The following is a 16922-nucleotide window of genomic DNA, read 5'->3' on the forward strand; positions in this document are numbered from 1 at the left end:
TCACAAAAACTTTATTGACAATGTTGACATTAACGATGTATTTAGGTTGTTAATGTTGTTATTAACTTGAGTATTGTTCTCATTGTTTTATGAAAAAGGTTCAAATATTCGCTATAAACCATCGTAAAGGCAGAGGTTGGCGCTGGCGTCGGGCACAAAAAAGGGGGCGACCGTCGCCTCCGAGGGGCGAGCGGCTGCGCTGGGAGCTAATCTGAGCCGCGCTTTCTCGCGGCGGCGCATTGTGGACGAGGAAAGACTGGCTCGCGAGGCCCCGCGGACTCCAGCGGCGTTACACACTGGGCTGAAAAGCAGCCTGGCATGAGGTTCTCCGTCACACAGGAGCGCCGCAGCCCTCTGCCAAGGAGAGGAATTAAGGCCCGCGGAACCGTGTGCCAGTCTGAGGAGGACGAGTTGGAGGGAAGTAGAAAACGCGTGCGACGAGATGTTCGCTCCAGATCGATGGGAGGAAGTAAAATATTCCAGGGCGACTGAAGCGCGAAGATGTTCTTTTTAATTATCTTGAAATTCTCATTAAAACCCCCTGAAATGATGGGGTTCGGTCTCCGGGTTGGAACGAGAAGGAGTGCGTTTATCTCGGCGTGCGTCGCTGCTCGACAGCTGCAGACGTGACGAGCTCAGCACGGCAGCACCGACGGTTGTTTACAGATGAAACTGAAACCTTGTTTCTCTATTTTAACTCTCGTCACAGCAGGAGCGTCTCAACGTGGAAAATAAAACATGAACACACACGCAGAGGCGAGAGGGAGAGAGTGTGTGTGAGAGGGTTTGTGTTTGTGTGCGTCTCTGTGTGTGAATGTATGTGTGTGTGAGAGGGTTTGTGTTTGTGTGCGTCTCTGTGTGTGAATGTATGTGTGTGTGAGAGGGTTTGTGTTTGTGTGCGTCTCTGTGTGTGAATGTATGTGTGTGTGAGAGGGTTTGTGTGCGTCTCTGTGTGTGAATGTATGTGTGTGAGAGAGGGTTTGTGTTTGTGTGCGTCTCTGTGTGTGAATGTATGTGTGTGTGAGAGGGTTTGTGTTTGTGTGCGTCTCTGTGTGTGAATGTATGTGTGTGAGAGTGTGTGTGCATTTCTTTGTGTGTATCTGTGTGTGAATGTATGTGCGTGTGTTTGTGTGTCTCTGTGAGTGAATGTATGTGTGTGTGTGAGAGAGTGTTTGTGTGTCTCTGTGTGTGTGTGTGTGAGAGTGTGTGTGTATTTATTTGTGTGTAAGAGTGTTTGTGTATCTCTGTGTATGAATGTATGTGTGTAAGAGAGTGTGTGTGTGTGTGTGTGTGTGTATTTCTTTGTGTGTGTGTATCTCTGTGTGTGAATGTATGTGTGTGTGAGAGAGTGTGTGTGTGTATTTCTTTGTGTGTGTGTGTGTGTGTGTGTATTGTTTGTCTGTCTGTGAGTGTTTGTGTCTGTGTGTGTTACTGTGTGCATTACCTTGTGTGTGTGTGTGTGTCTTTGTGTCTGTGCGTGTTTATTTGTGTCTGTGCATTCGTGTTTTTGTGTGTCTGTGTGTGAGAGTGTTAGTGTTTGTCTGTCTGTGTGTGTTTGTGTCTGTATGTGCACGTGTTTTAATGGCTGCGAGTGTGTGTGTGTTTGTGTGTGTTACTGTGTGCGTGACCTTGGGTGTGTGTCTTTGTGTGTGTTTTTGTGCCTGTGTGACCGTGTGTGTTTGTGTGTGTTTTTGTGTGTGATTGTTTGTGTGTCTAGATGTGTATCTGTGTTACTTAAGTGTGTGTGACTGTGTTTACGTAAGTGTGTGTGCGATTGTGCGTGTGACCTTGTGTGTGTCTGTGTGTCCGTTTATGTCCGTGTGTGACCGTGTATGGTTGTGTGTTGGTCACCGTGTGCATTACCTTGTGCGTGTCTCTTTACGGCTCCGTGTGCGAGTCTCTGTTTGTGTAACTGTGTGTTTGTCGATGAGTGTGTGACCATGTGTTGAAGGTGCCGACTCCCTTTGCCTTCTAAACTACCTGGTAGTAGGTCAGCTGTCACAGTGCTGCACACACACACACACACACAATAATGACACACTCCAGTTCCGCGCACACACACATTATAGACGTGAGACAAAGTGACACGTGTGCAGATAAAAAGGTTTTGTTGACAGATTAGGAGGAATTTGCACACAATTACAGAACAAACATCGCACACACACTCACACACACACGCGTCTCTGGGATCAGCAGGTGGCGGCGGCTCGTACCTGGTGTGTGGACGAAGTAGGCCAGGTAGAGGTCCAGCTCCTTGACGGTCACTCCGATGTGGTGCGGCTGCACGCACAGGCCGTGGTTGGAGCACTGCGGCGACTTGACCAGCCGCTCGCCGTCCGTGCTCTCCAGCGGGCTCCCCTTGAACAGGATGACCATCACCAGGTCCAGCCGCCACACCTTGTCGGCCTGGCGGAGGCAGTCGATGCGGCGGATCTTGCCCTTCTGGTCCGGGTTGGAGAGCACGCAGCACGGCGGCTTCTTCCCCGTGATGGTGAGCACAAAGTCCTCGCGGAACTCGGGCCGGATGTCCTTGCGGAGCTTGGCCAGCAGGCGCGAGGCCCACTTCTGCTTGATCTCGGGCTTCTCGCCCAGCAGCTCGTCCTTGACGGCGCGCTCCTCGTCCTTGGTCATCCTCTTCTCGTGCTTCTTGAAGTACTTGCGTTTGCGCGCCTGCAGGTTGAACCAGGTGTAGGAGAAGGCACGGACGTGCGGGAGCAGGGCCTCGATGAAGGGATGAAATTCATCCTGCGGACGGGAAGAGAGGCGGCGGTGAGTTCAACTCGAACGGGAAGAACGCGTCTTATCGTTGTCGAAAGACGTGGAAAACAGATGCATTTATGTCCGTAATACGACGTTTAGCTTCAGAAACTTTCTAATAAATCGATAAATTATTTAAAATATCCAAGAATTAAGGAAGAAAAAAGTTAAAGCATATGAGATAAATTGAAAAAAATCATTTAATTAAAGTAAATAGAATAAGTAGAAGTAGAAACACACAATAAACTGTAATAAATGGAAGCGTTTTCTTATCAAAAACGCGTTTAAATTCCCGCCATCTCTGCCAAAAAAAAGGCTCCGGTGACGAGCGTCCGCCGCGGCGAACAATTCCCCGCCGTCCAAGAGTCAAAGTTGTCTCCGCTAAAATACCTTCACAACATATCTGTGAGCAACAAAGCCCAGATCTCGCCACAGCGCTCCCGTGCCAGGGTTGCCACACACCGGTCGCTCCCCGCCGCCGCCGCCGCCGCCAAGCTTTGCCGCTACCAGACCGCTGTTGAAATGCGCCGCTAAGAGATCAGCCATACCATTTCCTGTCGGTGGCGAGCGTGTGCGAGCGAGCTCCGACCAGACTCACATTTCCACAACAAACTGAACAAACCGGCGCACACTGCAAGAGTAAGACAGACGGCCTCGGTAGTTACCATTTTGCACTCTCATCATAAATTTGGCACCGGGTTTAAAGTGAAAAAAAAAAAAAAAAAAAATCTCCTGCACCAGTTTTTTTTTCCCTCCCTCGCTCCCCAATGTAAAGCGAGCGCTGTTTTTTTTTTTGGCGAGGGGGTGGAGAATTAGCAGATGAAAAAAAAAAACTTAGGAGGTCGGAGTAAAATAATTAGGCTGACCAAGAGCGGAGGTCAGAGTTCGCGCCAAAAAAAAAAAAAAAAAGCTGGAGTGGGACCAGCAGGTCATGGGGGTTAAAAAAAAAAAAAGTTGCGTGAAGTTGATAAGATATTTGATCAAACTTGCACTTAAAAATGACAAAAATCCTTTGTGCTTGGGGGGAAAAAAAAAAAAAAATCCTTGGCAAAGTGTTACTGGTGGTGTGTGTGATCCCGGCGTAAGACACACACACACTCACACACAGATGGGGGGGCCAGAAGAGAGCGAGAGAGAAGAAAAAAAAAAAAAAAAAAATAGAGCCCGAATCAATGTTGGACGAGCGTGTACGACCGCTGGCAGAGCCGAGTGCTGCTTCTTTTTTCCCCTCGTCTCTCCAACTCTCTCTCTTTCGCTTCCTGCCTCGCGCTCGCCGTCTCTCGTCCTTCGCCGCGCTCTTTCCCTAACCATCGCTTGAGCCTCTGCCAGCGCCAGTAGGGCCCACCTATTTGGCAGCGGCGCGCCTGTAGCGCAGCCAATGCCTTCGCTTCAAGAGCCGAAAAAGGGAGGGAAGAGAGGAGGAGGAGAGGGAGGGTGTGGAAGCGGGTGTAGCGGCGGCGGCGGCGTGCAAAAGAGAGAGAGCAGGTGGGTGATGGTGGGAGAGAGAGAGAGGGGGTGCGGGGTTCTCGCGGTCTTGTCCGTCACCGCACGATCTGCCAAATCGACAAGTTCCGCCGTGACACCGAGGCAAAGTTTAGGGGGGAGTTGTGACGTTCCCCCCGCAGCCATCTTTGCTCGCCATCGTCCACCACCCTCCTCTTCCTCCCATCCCCCCCCTTCCTCCCTTGCATAATGCCACCTTGGCACAGGATGGCAGGGAAGAGGACACGGCTCCAGGATCCCTCCAGAGCCACCGGCAGCTGCTCGCGGGTTAAACCACAGCAAACAAAGAAACACCAAAAAAAAAAAAAAAAAACAGCCGCGCCGCGTCGCCGCACACGTGAACGACCGGCGTTTTTTTTCCGCAGACACACGAAACGCGAGACGGTTTCGGTGGCGGCCATGTTGCCTCGTCATTAAAGCGTGTCGTCGTGGGGGCCCCCCGGAACACACGTTCGTTCCCCCCTCTCTCGTCTGGAAACGGCCATGTTTACACGAAGAGGGGAAGAAAAAAAAAAAATGGTCGTCCATTATCAACCTTCGTCGACATCGGGCGAGCGGGACTCGCTCGCCCGATGTCGACGAAGGTTGATAATGGACGACCACACAAAGAGTCTTTATGCACACATCAGGAACTTTAAGTCGTTTCAGAGGCCGGACCCCCCGTTTGTAAACACACAAGAGGAGAAAGACTCGTCGATGAACGAGCACGCCGTGGTCGACACGTTGACCTCGCAGGAAGTCAAACGACAGACTTCCTCCCGTACGACTGTCTCGCTGAGAGCTCATGATGCGACACTAGAACCAGAGACACAAAGACCTCACTTTTACCCTAAACTGGTGAAGCTACGATACATAATCCGTGCCTGACGAGACACTTCCTGGTCCGTCCGATCATATGACTGCACGACAGCCAATCAAAAGACAGGAAAATAGCGCAGATTAGCCAGTTAGCACTGCTAGCACTAGTGAGCGCTACGAGCGATGGCGTAAGGGCTGGCAACTGGCGACACTTCATGAAGCTTCGTCCTTAAGTTCAACGCTCGCCCAGACAGTACTCAACAGCGCCACCTACTGAAAAAGGAAACCACTACTTCCAAGCCTTTAAAAGAAAGTTGTAAATGTGTTGCTACAAGCAGATGTTGCCAAATATCTTCTGACTGGTCACTAGTTTAAACTGAGATTAAACAAAAGATTGATAAGACGATGACGCTCAGTAGCGTGTGGTCCGAATTATTATCAATCTTCACGTGTTTACCGTAAATAACTAGTTTCATTATACAACAAAAACCCTCTGAAACAAGGGAAGACGCTCAATAAATCAGTTATTCTGTCTCTGACTCGTGTGTCGCTCCGACAGAAGACGATGAAGACGAATATTCAAAAGGTAATCGACTGCAGGCGTGTTTACTATCTGTAGAGAATCAAAAAACTCAAGCGCTTGATGATAAAACTGGACTCTCTGGTCAAACATGGCGACCGCTGAAGGTGACCTTGCAGTTAAACGCATCATATACTCGCGGAAATGCTAAAGCGAGATAAATAAAAAAGCTCCTGAAGTAAGTTGGATTGAGAGATAAATCCCACAAATAAAAGAAGCTCTTAGATCCCTTCTAGTCACTCGAGTCAGGACTGTCGCGGTCGTCAGACGATCAATAAAAGATTTGTTGTCCGTCTCTCCAGGAAGTGAGGTCGTTCAGGAGCGACGTTGAATAAGCTCCTGACATTTATTATCAACAAAAACGTATATGATGAGATAAATGAAAACAATATTTTCATTCTCATGACCATACATTCAACTGCACGATTCTAAATATAAATGATTCTGCTTCTTTATAACCAAATCTAATATGCATTTAACAAATTTAATAAATGTATATTTTAAAATAAACATAGTATACAGAGCTGCTGCTTCACTTTATATGACACATTATTTTTAGGACGTTTCTCAGTGAAGTGAAACACTGACTAATAATTTGCACTTAATTTATGTCCCACACGTTATAATAATAATTGTTACATTTATCAAACATCAATCTAACAATTGTTACAGTATAAACAGAAGCAAAAGAAAAACATTTATAATTTAATTTACTACTTTCCATGAGGCCTCGTGTCTTTATATTTCATTATCGAGTTAAAACCGACATTATGAATTATTTAAAAGAAAACCAAAGAACTTTGTTATGATTTAAGATTAAATCAAATTGAAAACGGAAGTGTTTAGGTAACTATTTTTATACATCTCCGACGTCTCTGACACTTTAATAGTTGTCGATAAAACCAAATAAGCACTAATAACGATTAATAAAACACTTTTTAAAGAAGAAGATAAAGCGATAAAAGCAAATAAAAATCTAGTTTCTTACTCACCGTGACACGTTACACTTGAGCCCCGCTGTGTCACATTCAATTTGGTCCCCGTTAATAAGTCAAACAATAAAAGAAAAAAGAAGTCCGCAGCGGACACACTCGTTTAATCCGTACAATGATTTTATTATAGTATTAAAAAAAATAATACCCGCGACATGAACCCCCCACTTTTCTCCTCACCAGCCATTTTTTTTTGTTCTTCTTAAATGTTATTTATTTAAATGTGCCGTTTTAAGTTGCGGCGCCACGTTTGCTCCGCGGGCCCGTGAACGAGCCAAACATTTAAGATGCAGAAACACTCGCTTAAAATAAAACTGGAAAAAAATCAAACAACTGCGGAGGAGAAAATACACGTTGGCAGGCGAAACAAATGAATATTTTTCTCTCTTTTTTTTAACGAAAATATAACAGCCAAAAACCACTCGCGAAGCAGGAAAATATGACCGATTAGAAATCTGTGGCGGACTTGAAGGCAACACCGGTTATTAGAAATGAATTTATAATAAAAATAATTATAACTTGTCTGTAATGTGTATTAATTTAAATATTTATGTGTAGTATTCGGGTGTTAAACGTGTCCATTTTCCGAACAAAAGCGGTGCTTTTTTTTTTTTTGGGGTCCTTTTACTTTTCTATTCTCCGCACGTCTGGCCGACACTGTCGAGGAGGCTGCCAACTTGAAATTAACTCTTTCGGTGGAGAGACAAATGTTTTAAAAAAAGGGAGATGTTTTGCGAGATTAATTTGAATAATTAAAAAAAAAGTATTTAGAAAAAAACCTGATCTGAATCTCTCACAAAGAAACTCATTTTTATCGATTTCAGCGTTTTTTTAATGAATATATAATAATAAAGGTTATTTGAAGTCAAAATCATGTGTATCTTATTTATAACCATCTTATTTATTATTAATTCACTTCAATTTCATAATATCCTTAAAATAAACTAATATTTGTATTAATTATTATCTAAAATAAATGTAAGTTTCTTAGTTTATTCCAACAAATATGAGATTCAATTCACAACAATTACTAATATGGATCACAATCTCTCACAGGATTTATTTTTCCTCCTCAATTGAATATGAATGAGTCTCGTTTCACACTCTTCGCCATGATTTCATCATTTTGTTTATCGTTTTCCAGGTTTTACACGAAGCGCATCTCGGCTCGACCCACTTTCGTATTCCGCCCTCGAAAGAAAAAAGAAACCCTGACCCGCCGGCGTCTCACCAGGCCAATTAAACTTCCTCCTGGCCCCACGGCCTGGCACCCGGCGCCTACTCCTCGTCTGTCCCCGGCCCCGCCCGGCCCGACCGTCTGTGACCCTGAACCGAGCCTGACACCGGCCGACTCTGACCCCTGACCCCCTGACACGGGGCCAGACGGGAAGTGAAAGAGACCGTTAAGAGGATTTCATTGTTAAGTAAGTGGCGGCTGGTGGAAGTTTATCGGCTTGAATTAGCTCGAATTAAATCCGACTGCACATCGAAACCGACGTTGAATCTCAGAGAGTTCATCGATTAGCACTCGTTTATGTGAAATAGACAAAATATTTAATATAATCTGCATCACCAAACTATATGTATTCATAAAATAAGATGGTATTTACTTTCAAAAACATGCTTGAGTCCAGTATTTGCTTGAGTTTGATGATAAAATCATTATTTTCCATGAAGACATTTTATCCGTATAAAGCAGGACCATGTCCTCGATAATGGATGACAATGTGCTCGGAGTCAACAGAAAAATTGGTGATAAATTGGAAGAAAATGTTCCACGAGTGGATAGAAAGTCAACTTCAAATGATGGTGTTCCATCTGGATCCATCTGAAGGTTTTAAAAGGTTTAAATAATCACGAAATAGCTCTTTGTTGCAACAAACCTTTAGTGTTTAATTCATCCTTGATAATGGATGACAATGTGCTGCTACGCTAAGCTACATGCTGTTAGCATCTTAGCTTTTAATTGAGAAAAGAAAATGGCCACCGCTCACTACTTTAACATATATACAATTGATATTTACTTATGTCAATAATTGTGTTTACAACCTAATTCATTAACTAGTAGTTGAAGAGGCAGATAAAAACATCGAAACCCTTTTTTTTCCTAATCCGATCTTAAACAAACAATAACATTTTATCTTAAAAAGTCCACACGAAGACAAACTATTTGGAACAATTGACTCCCCGAGGAACGACCATATCTGGTTCTGCGAGACATTAGACGCATTAGAACATTCAGAGAAATTAAAAAAAAAAAAAGAATTCTCGGAGGTTACACGAGTCGACGCACACCCGACCATGTGTTGTGTGTTTCCCCTCGCTTTAGAAAACATTACCGTCCTGCCCCCGGTGCCAGCTACGAGCACAAAGACGCTGGATTAGGACGGAGTAAAAAAGAAAAAAAACAAAAAACTGCCAGCCTGCCCTCTGTGGTGAGAAAGTGATGCGTACAGATCCGAGCGGTTTGCACTTATCCCAGTTTACAAACCAGCACGTTACTATGTGTGAAAAATCTGCAAGCAATTTGCGGTGGCTGCGTGCTAACGTGCCCAGGGTGGGCCAGAGGGGAACCATGGAGGAAGAGGCACGTACAGCACATTCCAGGACCACAAAGAAGCCGATCGGCTGCCTGGCCCGCGCCGCAACACACCGCCCGGGCGCGAGTTCCACGCCGGTTCCTCCACTTTACGAGTTTATCTCGAATATGTTTTCGTACGTTCTTCGGAGGAACGTTTCGAGCTGAAGTAATTCAACGTGTCATCTCAGATCGAGTCGAAATCGTCTGGACGGATCCGACCTTTTTTTCTAGAACTTGTGTTTTATAAATAATCTGCCAAAGTCAGGAGGGAGCGCGGCCTCCATTTTACGCTTTTTCTGGCTCGGGGGGGTTTTTTCGACTTCTAACTCTTTCACTGGCTGGATTCTGATCTTTGCGTATGTTGGGAAAATAAACACTTTTCCATCCTTCGCTGCGTCGTCGTCGTCGTAGCGCGAACAAAAGTGTCACGACAACGTTCGTCTGGCACACAAATAAAAACATTTAAATTCTAGTTAAAACACAGTTTAGACATCTTTTTAAATATTATGAAGAACCAGACTGTAAGTAGAAAATTAAATAATAGTTATTTGCTGTAACTAGCTGAAGTAAATAGACTCCTTTGTGTTTGATTAGCAATGAGTAGCTTAGCATCCTTGTGACCCCGGCTAGCCTGACTCATATAATCAAATCATAAGATCAAATCATAGCTTCTTTAGCGTTGATAACTACTTTTTGTCTGTCGCTTTCACTTTGTGAAAGAGAGTTTTATGGTTGTCGTTTGCCAACTGCTAGCTTAAAACAAGCTAACCGAAAGCTACAAATCTAGCATTACGACACAATCTTTTATTAATACAAATTAAACCAAAAAAACGTATTCTGAATACACGATTAAAATATTGTGTCCCGCTTCTTTAACATCACAAACTATTTTAGTTCGTAAATTTTCATTTTATGTGAGAGAGTTAAAGATATTGTTTGCAATCTGCTAGCTTAAACAAGATAACTGCTCACTAAAATAATAACATTACAGTACATTTTCTTTGTTTAAACAATGAAAAAAACAAATAAAGAAAATGTATTTTGAATACACGTTCAAAATAAAGTCTTGCTTCTTTACAAACTATTTTGTTCTGTTGATTTTCTGTTTTTATAACAGAGTTATAGTTGTTATTTGCTAACTGCTATCTTAAAACGAGCTAACCGTTAGCTACAAACCAAAAATGAAGGTTATTTTATTAAAACACAAAGGAGAATAAAAATGTATCAACGATGGTTTTTTAAAAGAAATTTATAGATGTAGCAAACATTTAGCTTCGTACAATCCTTACATCGACTGAATCACAAAAAGTGACTTAAAAAAAGACCGGAGGCCATTTTAGTTCTTGCCTCTCCTGAGAGCTGGAAGATGAACGAAGCGGATCGAGACACGCAGATGTTGGAGATGTCAGCGTCGACGAGCGCGGAGGGAGGAACTCGCTCAGGAACATTCCTCCAGTCCTTCATGTTGCATGGATCGCGGTGCGTTCAATGACACGCCGGGCATGTCAAATCAATCTCCCGGTGACGTGATGTTGAAACGTCGATCACAGAGTGAGAGAACGTCTGATCTAGACCATTCCTGGACCTGGGAAGACATTCCTCAGACCCAGAAAATGGAAGCTCATGGAGGCTTCAGTCACCCTCAGAACCAAGAACCTTGTCAAGGTTACCAAAGATCTAACTCCAGATACACACTCCTGACCTCTGAGATAGCAAAGATTCTTTGACCTTCATTGATCTTCTCGTCACATCTAGAAAGTAGTAGGTAGTAGTAGGTATTCTATAGATAACTTTTCTGATCCTTTAGGAAGTTCCAGGGATGGTCCTGAGCAAACATCTGAGCTAACCATGGACCATAACAAACACTTGTGTCCAGCAACTGAAACCATGACTACCATAGGGTTAGGACTTCTGGGACGTAAGTGCAACAAGTAGGTCTACAACAATCTGGGCATCATTCTCGAGACATAGTTAGCAAAATAAGTATCTTGAGGTGTTCATGATATCATGGACTACGTGGTCCGGAATTCTCTATGACCAGTCCGACACCACCGCTGTCAGAAACCAGCAAAAAAAACCAGACTGGATCAAGAACATAATCCAGGCTCATCCGAGGGGTGAGCTACGACCCAAACCAACACTTCTTGGGGCGTTTCTTGCTTGTGGTTGTGTCGCTTTAGCAAAGGGTTTTGGGGTCTTCACGGACCAGAAGGTGGGTTTCAAGATCCAAACTCTTAAGTTGAACTAAAATACTTGAATAAATCCGAACAAATACTCAATATCCCGAAGGAGACTGAGGACTACTCAGTGACCATCTGAGGTCCAGACTATGAGGCGACCCAAGACTTCCAGTTTCAATGTGAACCAGCTTCTCGTGAGCGTTTGTGTGTTTTTTGGTCTTTGTTTTGGGTGTGCCGTCCCAGCGATGGTTGCGGGGTCTTCGGGGAACCAAAGATGGCGCCGAGATGATGTTGTTTTCAGAAGGATATTTTTCGGGGCGTGGAGTTAAAATTAAAATACTTGAATGAATGAATGACCAAAACTATTTTAATTCAGTTATACTAAAGAGAAAAAAAGACCGTTCGAGAATTTTTCTGCAACCGCAGAAGACCCCGGGACCGGGTGGCTGCGGGGTCTTCAGGGAACCGGAGGTGGTTTTTAAGTTTATTTTCTCGTTTGAAAGGATGTATTTCAGGGGAGGAATATTTTTGGAATGCTTTATAAAGAACCAAACTCCTTAAAAAACTTCTTTACTAAAACACTCAAATATATGAAGAACCAAAACAGAACAAAAACCCAGACCTGAGAGTCCATAGTTGGTAGGGATCAACCGAGGTCCAGTGTCAAAGTGAACCAGCTTTTCCGGAGACATTTTGTATGTTTTTGTCTTTTATTTTGGGGTGTGTAGATGTAGCAAGTCTTCAGGGAACCGAAGGCGGGTCCAAGTTGATTTTGTCAAAAAATATTTTTGGAATAAAGTTCCTAGATTTAAATAATTGACGGTAAGAGAAACAAAAACTCATTTAATTCCCTTATAATTAAAAGAAAAATTCAGTTTCCTGAACCCGCAGAAGACCCAGAAACCGGTTCGACTCAGACCCGGGTCTGAGAAAACGGGTCGACTCAGACCCGGGTCTGAGAAACCAGGTCGACTCGGACCCGGGTCTGAGAAACTGGGTCGACTCGGACCCGGGTCTGAGAAACCGGGTCGACTCGGACCCGGGTCTGAGAAACCGGGTCGACTCAGACCCGGGTCTGAGAAACCGGGTCGACCCGGACCCGGGCCGTGACGGAGTGTTTTCTCCTCTCACAGCGCCGGCCAACAGACGACTGCTGCTCACACGGCTGCCAGCGTCGAGAGGCGACACGAGCGACGCTCTGTCCTTCTCACTCGGTCATTCATGATGAAACGGCGATGCGGGGGGGAAAGAAAAAAAAAAGGAATTTCACAGAGAAATGTTCTAAAAATGAAGCCGCAAAAAAACAAGAATCCGTCGGAAATCGTGACAAGGTTTGTTGACCGTCGCGTTCGTACATCTCGCCGTCAGTTTCGGCAACAAAGCAGCTTCATCGATTCTCTTTGATTGTCGGGATCCGCGCCGGAGTCGATGCATTTTTCATGACGGAGGAAAAAAAAGCCCCGAATGAATGGAGCGACGTATATATAAAGCCGGCGTCATTTGATCTGCGCTCTATATATTCTAATAAGTTGACAGAGAATTACACGGCAGCTGATTTATGAGCTCAAAAAGGAAAAGCAGGGTTACACCATAAGCCCGGTTATGAAAAGATCTCTGTGCACTCATTTGGAATTAGAATTTCAACATGGCCTGAAATGAAACGGATCTACAGATTCAAGTATTAACTTGCAGCTAAACTAAGCTGGAGGGCTTTGCTCCTCTTTTCAAAGCCGCGAATGGTAGAAAAAAAAAAAAGGGAAAAAGAAAAGGCTTTTCACACACTTTTTTCCCCGAGAAGAAAGTGAAGCCGAAACAACAAGATTGTGTTTTCGGAGCGAGAGAGCGAAGACCCGTTTGAAGGTACAAAGCCGGAAGCAAACAGCGATGTCGCCCTGACAGATTTGAAAACATCCTCTTGACTTTGAGGCGATGCAAGTTTTGGAAAAGACAACACTTGAGGAGGAGACGCTGACACGAGGTTGGATTGGTTTTGCTTGTGAGTCGACAGAAAATTGGTGATAAATTTGAAGAAAAATGATGGTGTTCCATCTGGATCCAAGAAGGTTTTAAAGGTTTGGGTCATTCACTTGTTTAGATAATCACAAAATAGCTTTTTGTTGCAACAAACGTTTGGTGTTTAATTCGTCAACATCTTCTAGAATTTATCCGTACGAATACTGACACTTTGGGTATCCAGGAATGACACTGATCTGACGAACAAGACGCCAGAAACAAAATGGTGTCATTTTTCTCTTTTGTTATGGAAAAAATGTGCACAGCTGTAGATTTAATGGTTACCAGAACGTCTTTTTTATTTACCCTGTACTGGCCTTATCTGTATATCTAAATTACTAATATTATATTATTTGTCTTAGTGTTTTTATTTGTACTTTAAGTACAGACTTTTCCTGTTTTTCTTTTAATATCCAGTTTATTTTGTTTTTAAATTGTGCATTTTTGGATTGTATGTGTCATTTTTCTTTTAGTTCATAAGTCAAACATTATTAAAAAATAAATGAGTTTAGATATTATATTTTTTTCAGCCGCTTCTGAGGCACCTCCGAGCAAATGGCTACATTCGAGAAAAACATACTGCAATTCCACAAACAACTAAGAGCTCTGCCTTCTGGCTCAGCTCGGTTTATAACTCCTCGACCGAACGTCAAATATGAAAACCTCTCCGGAGACGGTAATATTTTTGCTTCTTTAGTCAATTTTGGTGGAGCTTCAACAAACCGAAAATCTTCTTTCACAACATTAGCAAAATAAAAACTTCTGAATTTCCTTGATTTAAAAATATCCAACAGTGTCGGTTGTGAGCGAGTCGTGTGAAGAAGGTTCGTGTAACGATCGCTTATCCAGCGTTAATGACGACTCACTCACTGAACACCCTTCACATCTCAGAGTAGAAGTAAACACAACTCCGGTGTTTAATATCTTCACGTAGAATCCCAAATTAAGCCGACGCACACCTGAGCAAACACCAGCCGTACACACAGGAGAAGTCACACACACACACACACACACACACACACACACACACTCTGTGGATGTATTTTTGGTGAGATTCCCGTCACTGACTGTGGGACACTTTTCTCCAACACAGACGCTTGAAATCCCCGTGAAAAACCCATTACGATGATGGGGTTGGCGGCGCTGCCGGCGGCGCTCGGCGGCCGCAGACGGTCACGCGACTTCCTCGCCTCCTGTGGCAAGTGTCGGCCGCGCTGAGCTACAGCGATGGAACCGTCCGATTAAACATGCATCGTTAAGTCGTCTAATGACAACAAACAGAGGCGGAACGTTTAAGGCACACATGTCGGGCCCCGGAGGACAAATCCGGCCCTTTCAAGTCACTTTGTCGTTCCCCCCCCCCAGCCCCTCCGTGTGACCACGTATTCGATACGAGGTCACTTGATAAATGTATCACCCACAATGCATTTCGAAATCATGACCCCGTGACTTCTGTGCTTGTGGTGAAACTTTTCTGAATTAAAGTGGATTTTAAAAACAGATGTTTTTTCGCTAGAATGGAGGATCTAGTAAAAATGCGGTCGCCGGAACGTTTTTTTTTCAACGCTCCGTACTGGCCTTTCTTTCTTTAGCTTTTGTCTTCTTTTTCGCACTTTCTTAAGACGTTTTTATTTGTGCAGGATTTGTCTTGATTCTCTGAGACTCCTGGTGTTGTTTTCGTGTTATCTTGATCTTTTTAAGTATATATTTTATTGTAGTTTTGTTTTGATTGTTTAAGCGCTTTGTGACCCTGGTCTGGAAAAGCGCTATATAAATAGAATTAACTTACTTCCTTACTTACTTTTTGGTAGTTTGTTTTGCATTTATAAAATTGCAGTTTTGTCTCCATCTTAGCTGATATTTTACTCACTTTACTTTTATTATTATTATTTAGACTGAGACTAATACTACTAATACTGCTCATTCAATTATCCACAAGTGCATACCGAACAAAATTTTACTGCATTTTTACACAAGACAAATTTTTTAAGTAAAACATACCTAACTTTGCAACATTTAAGGTTCTACATGCAAACGTGCATTGGAATAAATAATGTAACAAAATAACATTCAACATAACATTTCAACATGTAAAATTCACACTAATAATAAATGAAAGGGACCAAAAATTAAATAAATAAAACAAAATTAAAAGAGCTTATACAGCAAGTGTGTATCCGAGGTCAGGTTGAGTTAAATAAACATTATTTTGTGGTATTTTAATTGTCATTTACATTTAAGTTCTTAATGTCGTCTTGTCCAAACGACGATGGCGTCATAAAACACTGTTTTTTTAAAGGTACCTCGTTTTTTCGTAGCCATTTTTTTCGGGGTTTGAGCCTCAGGTACAAGATCTTTTGTTGCCATTTGAGGCAAAATATGACTGTTTTGTGTTTGTGGCAATTTGTCTTCTAGTAGATTTTTCTTGGACTCAATAAAATAAACGTTGAGTGAAATTGTAAAAGAATTTGCATCATTTATATAGAATTGTATGTTTACAATTTCGGTTTATTGTGAGTTCTGAAAAGAAAATCTACTAGAAGACACAACGCTACACAGAGTCTCTCCTGGATGCTGGAGGTCGCTCTCCAACACCTGACCGAAGGTGACATTATCAAAAAAAAGATCCATATCTTTGTGTTCTGGCTCAGCTCTTTTCGGAGCCGTCACAGCCGACCGGCCTCCCTGTCGAGCTGGTCGCACACTCGAGGAAGTCGTCGACATATGCGAGGCGACAACGCGGAGCAGGCCAAGAGCGAGAGAGCGAGAGAGAGAGAGAGAGAGAGAGAGAGAGAGAGAGAGAGAGAGGAAAAAAAAAAAAAGCTGAATAAAAGCTCCAGGAAAAGTAAAGCCACTAATGCGGTGTTGAGCGCTTTGCAATCAGACAAATAAAGGGGCAATCTAGCACACAATCGAAGCAGAGACTTAGCCGCTTCCCCTGCCAACAGTGAGGGACCTCCTCTCTCCCCAAAACAAGGGATGCACTATTGACTACACCCCCCTCTCTTTCTGTGTCTCGCTCGCCTCCATGCCAGTCTGAAAGGCGTGATGCCAACCTTTTCCACCATCGGGCATGTTGCCCTGCCCTTTATGCAAATGCTCCGCCACCGTCCCTAAATCTCAACCCCCACTGTCTGGGTTTTTTTTTTTTTTTTTTTAAATGTACCCCCTTCGCTCTCTCGTGGAACCACCGGAACATGTGACGCGGCAACAGAGCTAACGCTAGCGGGTCGTCGTAGCATGAGAGCCGTCGTCCAAGACTCGCGGCGGCGGCGTTTTTAAAACGAGGCGTCTGTGAGCGACGGTGACGTCGACGTCGGAAAGTATCACGACAAATGTTTATATTTATTTTGCAACAGATTCCACGGAAAAAACTGAACCAGAAAATAACCAACAGGGACTTTATTATTGTAATTGTTGTATATATTATATAATGTATGTCAATGAACAAGTCCTTTCAGAATTCTATTTGTATTATATAGTTATTTAAGTATTTTATTCATTATTTTTTTGTTATA

The 16922-nt window shown here is 43.4% G+C and overlaps 1 protein-coding gene across 14 annotated transcripts in view; it reads right to left on the reverse strand.

Annotated features, from left to right (window-relative positions):
- Nucleotides 1–16922, reverse strand: part of nfixb (nuclear factor I/Xb) — a 169475-nt gene that overhangs the window by 110303 nt on the left and 42250 nt on the right. For 5 of the 14 annotated variants that reach the window (XM_087809014.1, XM_087809003.1, XM_087809000.1 and 2 more), the window contains one exon: nucleotides 2214–2745. In XM_087809014.1, coding sequence (XP_087665140.1) covers nucleotides 2214–2745 — 532 coding nt within the window. Of the gene's footprint in view, nucleotides 1–2213; nucleotides 2746–3147; nucleotides 4150–16922 lie in introns of those variants that run through there. The other 9 variants (XM_087809004.1, XM_087809009.1, XM_087808998.1 and 6 more) reach the window with 5 other exon arrangements.

The sequence above is a fragment of the Callionymus lyra genome, chromosome 15 (assembly GCF_982586985.1).
Source record: "Callionymus lyra chromosome 15, fCalLyr1.hap1.1, whole genome shotgun sequence".
Lineage (NCBI taxonomy): Eukaryota > Metazoa > Chordata > Actinopteri > Syngnathiformes > Callionymidae > Callionymus > Callionymus lyra.